Raw genomic sequence first — 19,295 nt, forward strand, 5'->3', positions numbered from 1 at the left:
CTTACCGGCCCTGCCCCCATCCCTGGCTCCGCCAGTGGCGGCAGAGAAGCCATCTGTCGCTGTCCCAAGCTGGGCTGCCAGTGCCCCTCCTTTCTCTCCTGGCTCAGTGACAAGCAGCCCCTCTCCCTCAGACCTGCCACTGGAGAGAGAAGGTAGGGTGCCCAGAGTCCCACAGGGGCAGAGTGAGAAGCCGACCACCCCTCCCTGCGGGCCTCCCAGTTCCCAGGAACGAGACACACCCATGGTCATTGCCATTCCGGTCACTGCAGGGGAGGGAGGGTTGCCCTGGGAGTCACCGAAGGAAGGTGGCAGGTGAGGACAACAGCGCTGGGCACATGCAGAGTGATCCAGGGCAAGCACCCAGCCTCTCATGGCTGAGGCCCTATGTTGTCAAACGTACTCAATTGTGTGATTCGAGCCTGAGGAGCCCTGAGCACACACAAGGCGGAATCTTCACTGTCAACTTGTCCCGCCATTCAGCCCGGACAGGGCCAGGCAGGACTGAAAACTGTTCACTTCCTCGTTCTGGGAACTGCAGGCAGAACTCCCGCAGCAGGATATTAGAAGCTGCCCAAATGTGTAATTTTCCTTTAATAACAGTCACCTATGGGGCGCGGCTACAGGGTTTTGGCCAGGTCCAAGCCTCGGACTAATGAAAGGACAGGGTCCTCTCATTGCCACGTGCAAGTCCCAGCTGGAAGGCAGGGCCCTCCCAGCACAATTATAGCCAACGGCTTTGGTTGTAAACTTGAACCTATAACCTGAACACGTGGCCCCACGTGCCTTGTTGTAGAGTTCAGGTGCATGTAGTTGAGGTTGGAACTCACGAGAATGCTGTAAACAACGTGATCACGCCCCTACTTTGCCTCGTGGCATCTGCTATAAAGACACGGCTTGTGGGCGCTGGCGCTGTCTCCTCATCAGGGAGCAGTGTCCCACCGAGACCCAGCTTTCATTCTCTTATTTGTCTTTCCTTAATCCTTTCCCCCCGCCACCCCACTCAGTTTACCTTTGGCTGCAACAGTCACCTTCAGCGGCCAGCCTGTCCCTTTGGGTGGGGTGTGCACGGCCCTTCCAAGCTAACGTGTCCGTAAGTTAGCCCTCCCTCAGGGAAGAATAAGGCTTTCCCAAGCACTGGGGTGCGGGGAGGTGAGCAGAAAGCTTTGGGAGAAAACCTGTGCCCTCCCCTCCCGCCCTCTGGGCCCTGTCAACAGCGAGCCATGCATGCGAGCTGCAGACCTGCCAGTGATGTGTCCCCTGGATGCGCTGAAAGGCACCCTTGAAGTGGCAAGTTTGCGGAGCACCTGCCTACAATGGGTTAAGTTAGAACAGCCAGTTCAGACTTTAAGACGAAGTCCTTTAGGTGGACACAGAGGAGCTGTGTCCCACTCTGGGCTCTGCCGTCGAGGGGCCTGGGCAAGGCTGAGACTCAAGGGCCGTCTCTGACCTCCCCCCCTGACGCCCTGGGCGCTGGGGAGGCCTTTTCCGAGAAGGCCCAGCCGGGGTGAGGTGGCACTCCACCTCCAGGCAAGGGGAGGAGCTCCCCACGCATCCTGCCAGCAGTTTATCCTCTGTCACCTGGGACTTGTAGCCCAGTGGGGAACATGGCCAGGACCAACGTGGGGGAGAGGACAGGGCACTGCAGAGGGGCTGGGTTGGGAGGGACAGAGAGACTGGGGCTGACTTACCTTTCCCCCAGTCTAGTCTGAGGTCAGCCTTACAAAGGAAGGGGGGGGGTCTTCGGTCTCACCCCCGAGTCCCCACCAGTGGGCAGCCCCCAGACTGTGACAGGGTCTGCAATGCATGTTTGAAGGAGTCTGTGTTGGGTCTGAAGTCAATTCCCGATTCATGTGTTTTCCTGTCCAACTCAAGTCCTACAAATACTTGCTTCGAGATCCCACAGCCCGAGCTCTCTGGAAATGCATGCTTTTGAGAAGGTTCTCTGGCAGGCGAGAGGGCACCAAAGGGCCAGCAAGTGGCTTTTGCACCCATAGGTTCAGGACCCCTATGAATGGGTCCCAGGGCCAACCATGGGAGCTAGAATTCCTGGAGACCCAACACTCACTTTTATAAGGGGCTTTAAAATTTCCAAAGTGCCTACATCACTCTTGGACTCCAGAAAAGGCCAAGAGCTGGTGGACCTAGCAATGTGTTCTGAGGTATAATCTATTCCTCTACTCTTTTTACTTCACGTTATGTTTTTCTCTAAGGAGGAGCATAAAAAAGTTCAGAGCAGTTCTGTCCATTGGCCAGTCCCTTGTGTTTGTGTGAGGCTGGATGAGGCAGCAAGGGCTCAGAATCTGACACCTTTCCAGTGAGATACCATGCCCGCTAACACGCTAACTGAGAAACACGTCACAAGAAACCAAGGATGGAGTTATGTCCTGCTTGGATGCTCCCTCCTGGCAGTCTCTGCGGGGATTAGGTTAGGGCCATCATAAGGATGCTTAGTCCTAAAGAAAAAAGGAAACATTTTGAGGAATCTGCGAATTTTAACCAAGGATAGAGAAGAGATCTGGGTTCTGATAGCCTCTTTCTTCCGAGACCCACTTTGGGTTTTGTGACTGAGTCTTGTTAAGTCACATAAATTGAGCACTGGTTGGACAAAGACCAGAACTGTCTTTGCAGGGATGGACTGGCATGGATTATAGAGTGTTAGATAGTCATCAATTCTCAAGTTTAATAAAATGACAGATGGATAAGATCAGATGTGCATCTCATTAAGCTGAAGCCAGGAGTTTTGGGCAGACTTTAGTGATGTTTCTAAAGAAAGGACAGCTAGCACAGTAGGTAGGTGATCGAGAATTGTTTCTAAAGGTGTGGAATCTTAGGGAGATTAAGGAAATGAACTTGCTCTGAATCTGCAGGCATTTAACCTGCGGCAGCCCGACGATACATTCACGAAGAAGCTTTAAACAGATAAGCCATAATACTGGATGTAGAAATGTTCCAGCTTCCATAATTCTTTATTAAATATTTGACAAGTTGCATCACTTCTTTACAATGACTTCACTTTGTCACATGACTGTTTTTCTGTCAGGAAAACAATCTACAAGTTCTCATTCGATTGCTCGAGTAAAATGAAAAGCCCGAAGGACTCTGCTCTTAAACAAAAGTTTTCCTGTGTGTATCAAATGCAACCATATCTGAGAGCTACTTTGATTGTGAAAATGAGCACTGTCTGTAAGTTGTCTTAAAAAATGTCAAAGTAGTTTGGTATTTAATCACTGTATCAAATAGTACTTGGCTTTTTCAGGTGGTGGGTTTATCAGACAAAGTTATGAAACACTGAGAATTCATTTGGAATGCTTGAAACTCTTTTCACCTTCAATGTCACTGTGTTTTTTTCATGTTTCATTTGATAATCGATCCTGAATAAATGACAGCATATTAACATCATCTTCGGGGGCGGGGGGGTTCTCTCTGGTTCCGAGGGTCAGAATTCTCAGGGTACAGCTTGGAGAAAACCAGAAGGAACTAAGCTCTCACTCCCTTTCAAAGCCAGGCTGCTCAAGAAAGGTGTAAAAATGCTATACAAATATATACATATATATTTGGACAGCATATGTACGCATATTTGTATATAAATATTTTACATACATAGTAGAGAAAGAACAAAGTTACGCAGAACTATTACATGAAGGAAACCGTGACAAGCTAGGTGAAATCGGTCTCAGTAGGAGCTGCAAACTGGCTTCTATGGGAACACAGATGTCTGCAGACACAGGGTCACGGTCACGAGAAAGGCTGGCGATGCACAGGTACAAGGCTGAGAATGCAATTCACAGAGGTCGGTGGCCAATGTCGTTGGGGAGTCCTATTGTGACTCCTTACAAACAGACTAACCAACAGAAAGACATGCATTTTAAACATGCATTGCCGCACGTTACACCTTTAAAGATGGAGAGATGTCTGATGAGAGGTTTTCTTGGAAAAGTTCACACAGAAAGCTCTCCTTTTCTATAAAACATTATACAGCTCACGTCCTAATGCTACGGCATTTTCTGACACACTGAAAACTCTCGTGTGTGTGTGTGTGTAGACATATGCAAGGGTATATACACTGTTCATTAAGGCTTAGATAAATTAAAAAAAAAAAGTGGTCCAAAGTATATCACATTTTCTTCCCAGTTTTAAAATCTAAAGTACAAAGTGAAGTTTGTAAGGATTTTTAAAAACACTTCTCAGACCTGAAATTGGCAGTTTTGACTTATCAGGATGTATCCCAAAGCCTGGATGCCAGAGAGGTAGTGATCTCCTGGGGTCAGGAAGGGAGCAGACCAGGCAGTTACCCTGCGCAGTAGCACCCCCTATTGGCAAGGCGGAAAATGACACCGGACTGCACGTCCCTCCCCTCCCTGTCAGTACAGGGGTGCAGACTCTGGGTGAGGAGGAAAGAGGCAAAGAAAGGACAGCTAGCACAGTAGGCAGGAGATCGAGAATTGTTTAACCCAGGCTCATTTTATAGGTTTTAAAATTTCAGAGCTGAGAGATAAGACTTAGGAAAATGCTAGTCAAGTGTTCAGCAATTAGCAACTGTTAGAACAATTAGTAATTTGTTGCATATGAACTTGGCTTTTAAGGGAGCCAATTTGGACCTGGCAAGATCAAACAGCAATAGTACATGCTGTCTATTTTTATCTTAACAATGTGAGATGGAGAAAGTGTTTCAAATGTTTTGCAAACCACTTTTCAGAAGGCGGGAGGAATAATCCGTGTCAGGTCTCTTGATAGCATTGGTCACCTGACCCTTAGGGAATAACTGATGTTAGCTACAACATCTCTGCAACAAACAGTCAAAGAAGCATCTCACACTGTGACCTGGCAGAGGCCTGGCTGCAGGAAGGTAAATAATGGAAATGTTTGGGGAGCTAGAGAGGAGTGCTGACTGGGAACACAACTTCCAAACAGACAAAGGCTCGTTGTTTCCTTTTCTCCAGGCAGCACAGCCCCTGAAGCTAATCCCACCGACAGGACCTTCCTAATTGATCTCCAGGTCAACAAGAGGCAGGAAGAGAAATAGCCAGAACAGACGGTTGTGATAACTGATGTTCAAAGACCTTCAACATGTAGTATGTAAACGCGGGAACTTACCTCCTAAACTCAAGGCAAGCCGGCCCATGATAACCATGCCTTCTTCTAGGAACTAAAACACACACACGTGGATTCAAGTGATTTCTAAGGAAACAGAGGCTCCCTGGACTCCGGAGCAGGGTCACTGCTGGGGACACCTAGAAAGGGTGACGCAGGCTGCTGACCAAAGCGGTGGAGGCCCATGGAATGACCCATCCTTCTGCTCCTCACCTGACATGCTTTCTTTACTGCCTGCTGTCATTACGTCCCGAAGATGACGCAGAGTGGTCAAGATTTAGAGGAAACAAGAGATATGACTACTTTCAACAAAGAGTGAAACATGGAGAATTGTTGAGAACTAGGAAACCTTATTTGGATTACAAACAAGCAAAAATGAATCTCAAACCCAGCACTATTGAGCTGTTATTGAAATTAGATATTAAGGAATAGATGAACTGAACTGTCATTCACAATCACTGCTATTGAAATATTTATAGGGGCAATATGTGGATAATTCTCATCTGTTCCTGGTATACGGATTATCTTAGAGTGATTTTTTCTTTCATATTTTTAAGACTTTGTCTAATTTGCATTTAACAAATACTCTGATTTTGAATATATAATTTAAAAGTGATAGAAGACCCCCAGTCTTTATGCCAGAATTGCTGGATTTCTTCCCCTCCAGTCACATGATCATTCTCAGAACCCACCCAGCACGCTGCTCACCCAGGCTCTGGCACAAGTCTGACAAAGAAAGCTGACCCTGGAACAAGGAGGGACTGTACTAACGGGTTTTGCCACTGAGACATTTGTTGGGGGCGGGGGGAGATTCCACCAACAGATAAAAATACTGAGCAACACTGTGGTTTTTTCTCCCTAATTACTCAGGATCTACTTTTTCTGGTCACTATTAGGTACTTTAAAGTCAATATGCAAAGGGAGCCAGTCCTCAGCTTGGCAGAAACCCACCTTCTTTAGACACCGTGGACTTTAGCTCATTTACAACCACAAACACACAGCTTCTCACAAGCCACAAAACAGAATTTCTTCCACCAAAAGGTCCTTCTTGCATAACAAACAGAGGCCCTAAAGCCACCATTTTTGTCTTATTTATGACTGGCGAGAGATAGATCTCTAGTGTTCCCTGGTAACCACCGCAGGGTCTAGGACAACACAGAGTAAGAAGCCCGCAGGGCTGAACTCCCACACTGCCTCGGGTGATCTCTCAAAACAGAATTCTGCACCAGGAGTTACAGCAGCAAAGGATCACACTGTGCACACATCCTCCCCCTGCCCCCCAACCAGCTCGACAGCCTGGCCGCAGAGGGGCAAGTCCCCCTGCTCCCTTTTCATCTGGCACATGACAGACACAGGCAGCCCAGAGCACGGAAGCAGCATGCAACACGTCACAGGGAACAAAGCTGGTTCAACCGCGTGCGTATTAAACTCATCTCTGAGCAGAAATCAAAAAATGATCGGCGAGGACAGGTCTGTCAGCTGAGCTTCACAGCCAGGTTCTATACACCAGCAGCCAGATTCACTGTTGACAGGTATGGCACCAGAAAGATGTGTGCAGGGAGAGAAATAATCATCAGATTTAATGTCCACAAGAAACAAAACACAAACCAAACCAGGTATGACCTCCACGTAGTACATAAAGTGCCTTCGGAATTGGTGCAGTTAGAACAACTGTGATCTAGCAATTATCAGCAAACACGTACAACAGGAGACTAGACAGATCTGGTTTCCAGTTTCAGATCAGGCAGTGCCGAGTTTCATTCAAATAAATGTCTCTACCCCGAACAGCAAAGAGGGAAATATAATAAAAGATAAAGTACAGCATCAGAAAGGGTTAAGTAATTTCTCCTATAAGAAATGACCGCCCAACCCCGTCTCAAATGTGTTAGAACACGTGTGAGTACTTTAGGGAATAATGGTGTGATTCCTTCCAGTCAACACAAAATTTGTCATGCTATGGTACAATTCTCCCAGCCTGTAGCGATTATGCTAAATTTGTACAAAAAAAATCTAATATCCACTTTGTTTTCATTTTGAGTATGGAAAAAATTATCATTATGCCTAATGTTATACTTTAAATGCTCTCGAAGTACTTGTCTGTAAGAACGATTTGGACATAAACCAGTCTTCCAGTTCTAATAAAGTCGAGTGCAGGGGTGTCAAAGTACTTCAAAAGCAAAAATGTCACAGACATTAAACCTGGCATCAAAGTCAAATACAAAAAAAAATATATGCTCACTTTTCCAAGTACATGAGACATCTTTAATTGTAATGAAATGAAATCGGAAAATCGGTCTAAATCATTTTCAAAAAGTAAACATGAGTTGTAATACTATACCTGTAGAGTGATTAATTCCATTCATTGTCATTATAAAGTATGCAAAATATTTATTAAGGGCTTTGCCTATAGAGGCACAACATAAATAGAATTAAGTCCTCCTGAAATGTAATTAGTGTACACATCAACCAGTTGATAATTCACGGTGGAAAATGCAGAAACGGGACCTGGGACTGGGTTCCCACGTCTGGACTTGGGCAAGTCACGGGCGAAGGCTCTGCTCCAGGAGCCTGCTGTGCAATGCTCCCTGCCATCCATCGTCTCTGCAAAGTCCGTTAGGCAAACGCAAAAGTGCAAGCAGGACTTGCTGGACGAACCACCACCCGAGGCAGGGGCGCTTAATCCACTCCCTCAAATCCTTGAGCGTTTTCCACAGCCATGAGAAGTTTCTCTCGTAAATCTTCAAAGGTTTCGTATGGAGGTAAGTCAAGGCGGTTAAAGCTGCAACAGCAACAAAAGTGTAGGTGACAAGCCATCCTCAGTATCCTTCAGTTGTAGCAGCATTTCCTAGATTTGGCTAAGGGGCATTTGGTGTTGGAGCAAGAGTATGCAAATGTCTTAAGTGAAGTCTGATGATCAGAATATAAATGCTAGCGAGGAGACTGTCCACACCCAATAGGCTATATAACCTGCCGAGGAGAGAAAAGACTTTTCTAATAGTCCATGAAACCTCTCTACTCCAGTTCCATAGGAGACACTGACATACACTCTAAGATTTCAAAACCCTATAAACACAGAAGGTTTTATGCATTAGGTGTTCTGGATGCATGGAGCCGTGTCATTCCCGAATGCTCTCACTTTGACATCAGGCCCTGAGCCAACCGCTTGGTTTCACAGGCCATGGTTTTCATCACAGGGTAGTGATTTCTCTGTTCTGCAGATGAGGGTCCTGCCTCACAGAGAGGTCACATCACTGTGTCCGAGCTCTCGCCCCTGGCAGTGCGGCAGACTCAAGACCAGCACCAGGCTGCCTGGGCTCCAGAACCAGAGCTAAGCTGCCTCCACCAATTAACGTCAGGCAAGCAATAGACATGTGAAGTGAAAAGCTGTATTTATAAAAAGCCCTGATTTACCCTGACGTTTCGTTTGGGGTGTACAAATCCCCCCGCTGGTAGCAAGGCACACTTGTCTAAGAGACCAAGTTCAAAGTCTGGCTCAGCCACTTGCCAGATGTGTGACCTGGGCGGGCCACCATCCTCTCTGAGTCTGTCTGCTCTTTGGCAAAATGGAGAAAATGCTTGCAGGGTGCTGGAAGGGTCAAAACCGAGCATATATAAGTGTCCTGGCACACAGCAAGTGCCCAGAGATGGTGAGCATTGTGATCATTCGCTCACCATTCACTGAGTGCCCACATGGGACATGAGGAGTGAGAGCTCAGTCACAGGATTCATGCCTTGGGGGTTGGACTGCTGACGTGTACCTGTCATGAAAATGGCCACCCACCCGTGCCACAGATAATGATGGTTTACTCTGTGAAGTCAGCACTGCTAAGTACTTTTCATTTATGACTTCAGTGAATCCTAGTAATTACCCTATAAGGTAGGTCTTGCTTCATCCCTAGTTGAGGCACAGAGAGGTTAGGTAACTTACTCAAGGTCACACAGTAAGCATTAGAGCTGGGATTCATACCTATGTTGGCTCCAAAGCCCAGTTCTAACCACTGTTTGTGCTGTCTCAGTGTATAAGATTGCTCCCTCCTGGCAATGACATATGATTCCAAGTTTGAGAAGCTAATGATTATCAGCAGCGGTAAAAAACACACATCCACAGTAGTTCCTTTACCAACCCCTGAAGTGTTTAATAAGACACACTAAGCTCTCGAATTTTTTAACAGTCCCTAAAGATTGTAAGACATAGCAGAGAATACCACTGCTTCTCAGAGTGGAGTTCTCAGAAACCCAGGAACCCTAAAACAGTAAGTCTAAAAGAAGTTTTTAATTTTGGTTTTCATTCTGATGACAACCTCGAGTATTATTTTACGTTATAAAGACAGAACTCCATGCCTGCAGACCCCACTTAAAGGAGCTGATCACAGAAGGTAGCTTTAGTATTAATTTAAGTTGGTATTTCCATTGAGGGCCTGCGTTCCTTAGGGATCTGGAGATGCATTCTTGAAGGTCTGTGACCACTGTTTCCCCTCTAATATGACCCACTTCTTAGCATTGCAGTGACGATACCGGTGGGTACACACGGAGCGCCGAGGACAGTGCCAGGAACACACTAAGTGCTTAATGGGTGCAGTTACCACTACCACCGAGGTCAGGGGGCCGGGGCAGTCTAACTAACCGTGGACGTCCCTATCCTCGTGGGCTTCAGTGTCCTCGTGGGTAAGATGGTGGGCCGAAGGGGATTGTTTTTAGAGCTGACAACAAAGAGCAGGTATTCTTAGTAAAGTGTAATGTGTGACCTTGGACAGGGCAATGAAATGAAGCCCTTTAAATATCGGACACCCAATAATTACATCTGAGAGAGTGATGGAAAGTGCCAGAAAGAACCAGACCTACCAGCCCTTGCTCTCCTGGTAAATCAGGTTTGCATTTTGAAGCTTAATTGTGTGTTTTATAGGAAACATGGAAGACATTAAACACACACATGGCTAAATCGGACTGTATAAGGAACTCTTGCTGTGAGGCAGCCAGCAAAGCTGGTTTCCTGCGTGACAGTCAGGTCCAGGCGAGCTTGCGAGACAGCCACACCCACAGAGAACAGAGTCCCGCCCTGCCAGCCAGTGTGGCTGCACTTAGCACTCCCCTGGGCCAGGCTCAGTTGTTCTGGGGAGAAGACCATCATTAGGAAGCCAGTCAAGGCATGTACCTGGGTTGCAGGTTTGACCTCCTCCCGCCTCCCCCGCTCCCTTCATGCTCTCTAAATATCAATGAAAAAAAAATCCTTACCCCTTGGGTGAGAATATGGCTTGTTGACATGGGTACATTTTTGTCACTTACCATGTGTGAGCTCTGGGCAGTTTGTCAGGACTCCCCCATTGCTCTATTGTAAACAGTTGAGGACCATTGGAACCTAGACAAAAAGAGAAAAGGACAGTGAATGCTAGCAGTGCTCTAGGGAAGTATGTGACTAAGAAAGAGAGGGTGAGCCCAGACACTCTCTAGGACTGCAGCGTAATGTTTACTATTTAGCTGCAGGAAGCAAGAGGTTTGCACAACCTCACAGCACATGCTCTGTGTCACCTTCAGATGGAACTGAGCTGAAGAGACATCGCAACAATGAAAGTGTGGGATGCTACTGCCTTTCAGCAGAGGCTTGGGAGTTTAAATTTAAAACTACATTTTGGGGAAAAAGGAAACATAACCTTTAATACGCAGAGCAGAAAGTGTTACTTTTTTAATCTATAGTAAGCACTGTGGAATCCTGCTCCCTGGAGGTGAGGTGTCCTGTCAACATTCAGTTTACAGCCATGTGGATGATTCTGCAGAATCTAGTTTTTAAAGATAGACCAAAAACCAAAATAAACAAACAAAAAATACAAATAGTCTCCTGCTCACCATAAAGTTCAGCAAATCCATTCATAGGTACTCGGGACGTCCCCGTGACAAACTGCAGCAACCGGATACGCTTCTCAGCGTCCATCAGCAGCACAGCCTGGAAACAGAGGCAGAAAGTCACTATATCCCCACATGACAGTTGGCACACCTTACTTCTACGGCAATGTAAGACCTAGGTGGCTGACTCTGAAAACGGTCCTTTTATTCTTAATGGCCATCGCAACGCTGGCCTCTCTACTTTAGAGAGCAAGAGATCACAGTGTCTCTTCTGCAATGAGTCAAAATAAGAGATATAAAAAGCAAAGTCTTTTTGATGGCACCAAGCTCAGTTTCTGTTGTGTGAGACCTGCCAGTTCCCTGAAAGCCAATGATAATATACAGAATTTGAGACGTGTCGACACTGGGGGAACCTAGTTTATGAGGTGGGATTTCAGACTGTAGACAGATTCTTGAAAGATGACACTTAAAAAAGAAAAACAGCAAGGATAGGCCTCTGAAATAATCTGTGTATCTTACATAATTGGGTTATTACAAGAATTGAGTTGGTAATGTTACTTGAACTGCTGTAAAAAACCAAACAAACAAAAAATCCAAAAATCAAAACTAAACGAGACTTGGACTAGGGTAGGGTTTGAAGAATCTACTTTTTTCTTTTTATCTCTATTTCTGCTGGCACCTGAAATATTAAAATTAGCCATTTAGATATTAAAACAAGTGATGTGATTTCTTATCTTTGTAAAGCAAAAAATCATTTTTTTTTCTGTAACTGGTTTTTTAAAGTCACTTGACCATCTCTCCCTTAGACCCACTCATTCCCACTTCACTTCTCTCCTAAGCTAAACAGAATGCAAACATTAGCCCTAAGATACTAAATAAAATTTCATTTGTAGCCTGAAAGATATAAAAGATCAAAATGTGTGTTGGAAATAACAAAACAAAAAAATTGGGAAAATTATTTTTTAACCGAAAATAGTATCTTGGAAAAGCCAGCTTCCAAAGCAGGTTTTTGCCCAGAGGCCTCCCATTCTTATTCACACATTGGAGGACTCCTGCAACTCTTGAATCCAATTACCTCCTTTTCAGAATCATCTACTCAATGGGTTCCTCAAACAGAAGCCACTTGAATCTGGGGGTTAAGGAAGGGCAGTGTGCTACGGTAAGGATCAAGGACAGCTGTCCCTGGAGTTACACAAGGGCTGCTTCTAGCTCAGGTTTGCCTCTTCTCTCCGCCAGGAGCCCACGTACTGACAGATCCCCAACTTGCGCAGCTAAACTAAAGCAAGACCGTGGGGAGGGCAGCAGAGCCCTCAGGCCTGACCCAGGTGGAGGAGCTGAGTGTGGGCCCAGGAGGCCCTGGCCTTACCTTCCAGAACCACTGAATGACAGGGTGGTTTGGGCAGTAGCCGTTCTTGTAGATAGTATGTTGTCTCCAGTCATTCACGTCCACATCGCCGAGGCCACACATCAGCAACTAGGAAAGAGAGAGAGCAGAATTGTAAATGGGGCACAACGTGAATCCCAAAGAAATCACACTCGGAGAGGTGGCCTTCCTCAGGGCCAGCATGCTGACCTGAGTTCACAGAAACAAATGCAGGGAATGTGTTCCACATTTTACCTGCCACTGCAGACCAGAGACAGTGTTGGTAACAAGGGGCCCAAGTCTAATGCCTGTACAGACCACACTTCCTGATGGAAATGGAAACTCCAGATTGATCATCTTTCCTCCCTCCCTCTCTAATCTGAGCACAGTGCTCATAGATTTTCTTATGCTCCATTTGTATCTCATTACCCTAGCTGTTTCCCCTTCTGAGAGGTTATTTGTCTCAATATTTGACACTACCTCTCCACCCACAAAAGAATTTGTGTGTTATGACAGCAAGACCTCATCTTGCCCCAATCAATCTATCCCGGGGAAGGGCAAATTACCCATCTGCCCAGTGACCCCAAAGCATGTTCTATGGAGGCAGACCTATTCTAATGTGGTGACCGGCTCACTGACTTAGCAGCTAGCCTTAAGTCTGCTTTTTTTATCATCTAACCCTCCAGTAGGGACGGTTTCCTGTGGGCAAATGAACATGACATTCCTGCAGAGGCACTAAATGAAAAAGAAAGAGAACTGAGCCAGATGCCTGAGAACGGGATGCCCAGGCCTAACTGTGCCAAAACCTTGTTGGGTAAACCTGTGAGGTCACTGACTTCTCCCTGCCTTAGTTTCCCCCACTCCCCGCCCACCTCCCCCTTCCCCAGGCAAATGAAGGGCTTACACTATATGATGTCTATGACATCATCTATTTGAAGTTTCCATTTTAAGATAAAAGCACAAAAAGCCAGTCTACAAGACATGCTTCTCTGGATGTGGTTTGGACAAATGACTAATTGAATCCCATCAACAGCTTCTGAGCACACACAACCTTTCTCTCAACATCAAAAGAGAGAGTCGTTTGCCTTTTTAAAAAAAACATATTTATATTGATTTCTGAGAGGAAGAGAGAGGGAGGGAGAGAGAGAAACATCAATGATGAGAATCATTGATTGGCTGCCTCCTGCACACCCCCACTGGGAATCTAGCCTGCAACCTGGGCATGTGCCCTGACCAGGTACTAAACCGTGACATCCTGGTTCATAGGTGGACATTCAACCACTGAGCCACACTGGCTGGGCTCCTTTGCTTTATAAATTGATAGTTCTCATCTACCTCAACACAAAGAAGCTGAGACAATTGAATATCAAACTACCTGTTGTTGACTTCTGACGTTTCTCCTCCCTTAACACAGACCACTTCAAGTTCACTGACAGGGTGGGTGGGTGGAGGGGGTGCAGCTGGGCCTTGGGAGAAGGGTGCTGCTACCCCAACTGGTGCTGCAACCCTGGCTCTACTAGAAGCAGTTTTCCTCACCTGGGGCAGTGGGCCATGCACCGAACCAGCTCAGGGGGCCTCTGCTTGTCTCGCCTGTCCCAGAACTGCCCTCTCCTGGACAAGGAATCTGCAGGTGACGACTCCTGCTGTTTCCTTACTCCCTGACTGGCAAACAAGCCCCTTACGAGACCTGTAGTAGATTCACTTGCGCTGACGCCCCAGGACATTATGGATCAGAGAACGTTAAGATATCATTTATGAAGTTATAAGAAACTTAAAAAATCTACTTTACACAAAATGTTTACAATACAAACCTCCAGCTCATTTTCATCAAAAATTTTAATCAAATCGATAGGAAGCAGTTCTGTGAATCCCTGAAAGAAAAAAAAAAATCACCCTAAACACCTTTTTCCATAAAAGAGGCAAATTTTTCAGAAAAAAACAAACTTTCTTGATTATCCAGGAAAAAACACATTCTTTACTAATGATTTATAGATCAGCAATAGCATCCATAGTTTCAATTCTAATAAAAACAGCCTAGTCATGATATAAAAATTTTGAAAAAGAATAGAATCTAGAACAGTGATGGCGAACCTATGACATGCATGTCAGAGGTGACACGCAAACTCATTTTTTGGGTTGATTTTTCTTTGTTCAATGGCATTTAAATATATAAAATATCAAAAATATAAATCTTTGTTTTACTATGGTTGCAAATATCAAAAAATTTCTTTATGTGACACAGCACCTAAAGTTAAGTTAGGGTTTTTCAAAATGCTGACACACCGAGCTCAAAAGGTTTGCCATCACTGATCTAGAAGGTTCAGATACTTGAGTAGTTTTTGAAGCCCTCTGAAATACCGGCAGATTCCAGAAGTCACTTATGAGGCAGCCTGTGAGCCAGCGTGTCCTAAAATACACGTGCTATAGACACGCAAGAGGACACAGTTAAGAATCAGGTCCTGACGGCACTAGAATTCAGTGATGGCAAACCTATGACACGCATGTCAGAGGTGACATGCGAACTCATTTTTTTGGTTGATTTTTCTTTGTTAAATGGCATTTAAATATATAAAATATATAAAATAAATATAAGTCTTTGTTTTACTAGGGTTTCAAATATCAAAAAATTTCTATATGTGACACGGCACCAGAGTTAAGTTAGGGTTTTCAAAATGCTGTCATGCCGAGCTCAAAAGGTTCGCCATCACTGCACTAGATGAAACACACAAGGAGGCAGTGGGCTCGGTACAGGAGAGACCGGGGTGCCCAGCATCCACAGAAAGCCTGCTCTAGCTCACAGATAATGTCACTGCCAAGTGGAGGTGCCATGCCTTGGGCCTTGGTAGGGGCTGGGTTTTTTTTAGAGAGAGATTTGTTGTTCCACGTATTGGTTGGTTCTTATATGTGCCCTGACCAGAGATCTAACCCCATTGGCATATTGGGACGATGCTCTAACCAACTGAGCTACCTGGCCAGGGCGGGGCCAGATTTTTAAAAGTATAGAGCAGTGGTTCTCAATCTTCTGGCCCTTTAAATACAGTTCCTCATGTTGTGACCCAACTATAAAATTATTTTCATTGCTACTTCATAACTGTAATGTTGCTACTGTTATGAATCATAATGTAAATATCTGATATGCAGGATGGTCTTAGGCGACCCCTGTGAAAGGGTCGTTCGACCACCAAAGAGGTCGCGACCCACAGGTTGAGAACCGCTGGTATAGAGGGATCAGGTGGAGTGGGGCCCAGGAATGTGCTTCTGGGTTTCTTATATAAAGTAAGAAACCTGTTGTTCTCAAGTGTATCTAACTCATACTTATGCCCCCAAGTCCCTGAAGTCTGGGGTTGGGGATTCTTAATCACCAGGAGCTGGGGTAAATTTCGCATCAGTTCACTGGGAATTTATAATGTACTAGAGGCTGGGTGCATGAAAATTCATGCACTGGGGAGTGGGGGGTCCCCTCAGCCCAGCCTGCCCCCTCTCACAGCCTGGGAGTCCTCACGGGATGTCCTACTGATGGCTTAGGCCTGCTCCCTGCAATCTGGCCTCCCTCTGCAGGAGGTGACCGGGCTAATCAGGGGAAGGTGCCGCCCCTATCGCCGCAGTGGCTGCAAGGCCTGAGCCCTGGGCCTCACAGCTGCCAGGGCTCACTGCTGCCTGAGCTCATGGCTGCCTGAGCCCTGGGCCTCGCAGACCCCAGGGCTAATGGCTGCCATGAGCCCTGGGCCTCGCAGCCGCTGTGGCTTTGTCCGGATGGATGTCCAGAAGACATCTGCCCTAATTAGCATATTACCCTTTTATTAGTATAGATAGTTGGGGCTTGTTTCTAGGTTTGCTTTGAGTAACTAATACCCATTATCAAGATTTAAGAAAGCATTTCACTTTGGGTCAAAGCGAAGCATTTTTAAAAACGATGAATCCATCCCTCCCCTCCAGGCCTCTCACAAGGGATCCGGGGGCACCACTGACATCAAATCCTTGGATCTGAGAGGTGCCTGCGCCCCATGTCATCCAGTGGAAGTTGGCACAAGGTGGTTGGCACTTTGCTCTAAGATAAAATTCAGCCTAAGAAAATACGTTTCCACGTGCTGCACAGGAGCAAAGTCTGTGAGGAGCCATGAAGACAGCATGAAGGGAACGGCTTTGCTACTGAGGAGGTTTGGTATGTTCAGTCCGAGTTCTCAGGCTTCGGACCCATCAAGCACTGCCAAAGACAGAGATGCATCTCCCAGCCTTCCCTTGGGCACCACCCAGAAATGTAGGCCAGTGGGTCTGGCTTCCGTGGGGGCCTACCTCTGGTTCAAGTTTGTAAAAAGTTATCTTTAAAAACAGTTAGGGAACATTAAGACATAAGAAGCAAAGACGAGAGCACTAAACTAACAATATGAAAGGGTGGCCACGTGATGGCTGACACTCCTGCCCTGGGGACTGGTCCATGGTGCAGGCTGTGTGGCCCTGACCTTTGGGCCGTGTGTCCCCAGCCTGTGCCCATTATGTGGTGGGTGATCGTGCCCACCACACCGCCCTCAGGATTGCCCTCTCTCCAGCTCTGACTACAGACACAGGTGGACAATCCCGGCCGCGCAGCTTACCTCCAAGAAGGCGTTCATTTGCTTCTGGACCCTGTTCACAAACCTCCACTGGATGACTAAGCTGCGGGAGAAAACGGAACAGTGTTTAAGCACCTTTGTCATCACAGCGCTCACGTCTTTCTTCACAGCTTCAATCGAGGTTCATCAGACAAAGGAGAGAAACCCCTACATCGGCAAAGGAAATCGGGGCTCCAGGGCTGTGGCATGCACTGTTTATTCATTAATTCTTTTGAGAGTAACTAGAACACATGTGAAAAACCTAAAATTCCACTCAGGAGTTCAAAGGAACAGTTGATTTCTTTTTCTCCAGATTAAGGCTTAGTTTATATAAATTGCTTTATAAATGTGACTAAAGGTCATGGAATGTGAATACATATGCATATGTGAAGAACATGCATACACATATAAACTCATGTATGTACACGCCCACTTATGTATACATATGTACTTACATTTTTAAAGGGAGTACCAGCACAACATATTTTATCAAATGATATTTCACTCTAATAGACATTGTACCGATTTTCAACAATGACCTACAGTTTATAAGCAAAATGATGTACACTAATACTTTAATACTACAATATAGAGGATTAACGATAAGACCTCTTTATGTAACAAATCCACTGAAACCATCTCCCCCGTGACAATGTCTAGTGACAGCAGAGTTTACTGCTGGGTGAATCAACTTCGGATACCTTCTAAGGTGTTTCGTTGTGAAACAGCACAAGGACCTTGTCATCACTGCTCTCACCTTTGAGGGGGCACATGGCAACGGCCCTCGAGGACCAGCCCCCCTCACAGCCACTGCTCAGCCCCACCAGTCTTTTCTGTGCTGAGCTGCGGCCAGCAGCCCAAAGGCCTTCCTGCACCAGAGGCTTGCAGGTGTCAGGGAGCAAGTGGAGATTTCTATCATCCTTTTCTCAGCTAAGATAGCTGCGACTCTGCCTAACCCCACACCCACCAAATCTGAAACCTCAAGGAATCCACTGCAAGGAATGATGCACAACACATGTCACAATGTCTGAATCCCCAGACTTTCCACCCTAGTCACCTGGGTGGAGTGTTCTAAAAAAAGTCTGAACTTTCTGAATGAAGACAGCCTTGCTGGCCAGGGTGCTATCTGCTTGCTGAGATGGTCCAAGTTCAGGCCACCTGACATACTGTTCAATGTAATAAAAAATTGTAAATGTGCATATACGTACTCAATATATTCCCTTTTGTTTTCATTTGTAACCATTATTTCAGACCCATTGGGCTTCAGATCCACTTGATATGTCTGTAATTACAAAGACAAAATAATGGTCACCATTATGAAGTTATTCTGTGGATTATTACTGGGTAATAATGTCTCACTATAAGAGGAAGATAAGCAAAATTGATTCAGAAATATTTTCCAGGAAATAGGCATTGTGTACAAGAGGATGCTTAACAAGGTTTTTATGATGTTAAAACACAGTTAAAGATGTTACCATTAAAGGCAAACTATTTTATGGTTGTGAGTTTTCATTATTCTTCAGACATTAGCAACAATGGAGAAGGAATTAATTGTTTACAGAAAAGACAGGGTATGTCCACTGAAACTACAGACCCAAGTCCTAATGTATCTTATTTGTTTTGGAAAATTAAATTTTATAGTCATAAAAAAGATGTGTGGGATTATTTTTAAACAGGCAAAACTCAGGAACTTAAAGAAAGAAGCTTAAGACATGAGGCTGCAGAGAGGGATCTACCTGATCATAAAGAGCAAAGCAATTGAGGTTGAGCCATGGCCCTTTCCTGCGCGTGGGGCCAGCTAATACCAATGTGTACTGAGCAGTGGCCAGCAGGAGGGGAAGGAGGGCGAAGCCGACTGTTTTACAAACAATATGTGTCTTCTCATAGAAACTTTGGGGGAGCACATGGGTGTACAGTTTATTCTGTCTGGCATACAATGGCTGTGCAAACACACTGAAATTTGTTCATTTGAAACACTCCTAGTCGGTCCCAGAAACCAGCACTCCAGATTCTCATCAATCAGGATGAAAACAAATCAAAAAATAATGACAGCAGCTGCAGTTTCATTACAGGAAGCAATGGCTCCCACCACTTCATGGTCTGATTTTTTCTAATTGTAGAAAAACCCAAAACACCGAGGAGGACCAAGGACACGGACACTTCACACCGTGGTAGCTGCACTCCACTGAAGAAATGACCTGGTGTTGTGGCACGAGGGACACTTGGGCTTCCTCTTGGGTCAGAATAAACTGCACTGTCCAGTCACCAGCTCTGCTGAGGCTGAAAGCAGTGAGAGGCTTGCACAGGTGTCTCTCTGATGCCCACAGTGTGGGTTCAATGACTCTATTTTGAGTGCCTACCTAATACCAGGCGGTATGCCAAGTAGTATGGGCACAAAGGTAAGCGAAAAGCAG

At 45.7% G+C, this 19,295-nt stretch overlaps 1 protein-coding gene across 23 annotated transcripts in view; it reads right to left on the bottom strand.

The window, feature by feature from the left end:
- Positions 1 to 2,947: 2,947 nt before the first annotated feature.
- The window catches only part of NEDD4L (NEDD4 like E3 ubiquitin protein ligase), a 297,127-nt gene continuing 280,779 nt past the window's right edge, over positions 2,948 to 19,295 (bottom strand). For 19 of the 23 annotated variants that reach the window (XM_036322034.1, XM_036322036.1, XM_036322035.1 and 16 more), the window contains 7 exons: positions 18,090 to 18,163; positions 16,885 to 16,945; positions 14,104 to 14,163; positions 12,296 to 12,403; positions 10,933 to 11,029; positions 10,375 to 10,447; positions 2,948 to 7,870 (listed from right to left, as the gene is read on the bottom strand). In XM_036322034.1, the coding sequence (XP_036177927.1) occupies positions 7,768 to 7,870; positions 10,375 to 10,447; positions 10,933 to 11,029; positions 12,296 to 12,403; positions 14,104 to 14,163; positions 16,885 to 16,945; positions 18,090 to 18,163 (576 nt within the window). In that variant the 3' untranslated portion in view covers positions 2,948 to 7,767. Of the gene's footprint in view, positions 7,871 to 10,374; positions 10,448 to 10,932; positions 11,030 to 12,290; positions 12,404 to 14,103; positions 14,164 to 16,884; positions 16,946 to 18,089; positions 18,164 to 19,295 lie in introns of those variants that run through there. The other 4 variants (XM_036322033.1, XM_036322029.1, XR_004969940.1 and 1 more) reach the window with 3 other exon arrangements.

This window comes from Myotis myotis, unplaced genomic scaffold (assembly GCF_014108235.1).
Source record: "Myotis myotis isolate mMyoMyo1 unplaced genomic scaffold, mMyoMyo1.p scaffold_m19_p_9, whole genome shotgun sequence".
Lineage (NCBI taxonomy): Eukaryota > Metazoa > Chordata > Mammalia > Chiroptera > Vespertilionidae > Myotis > Myotis myotis.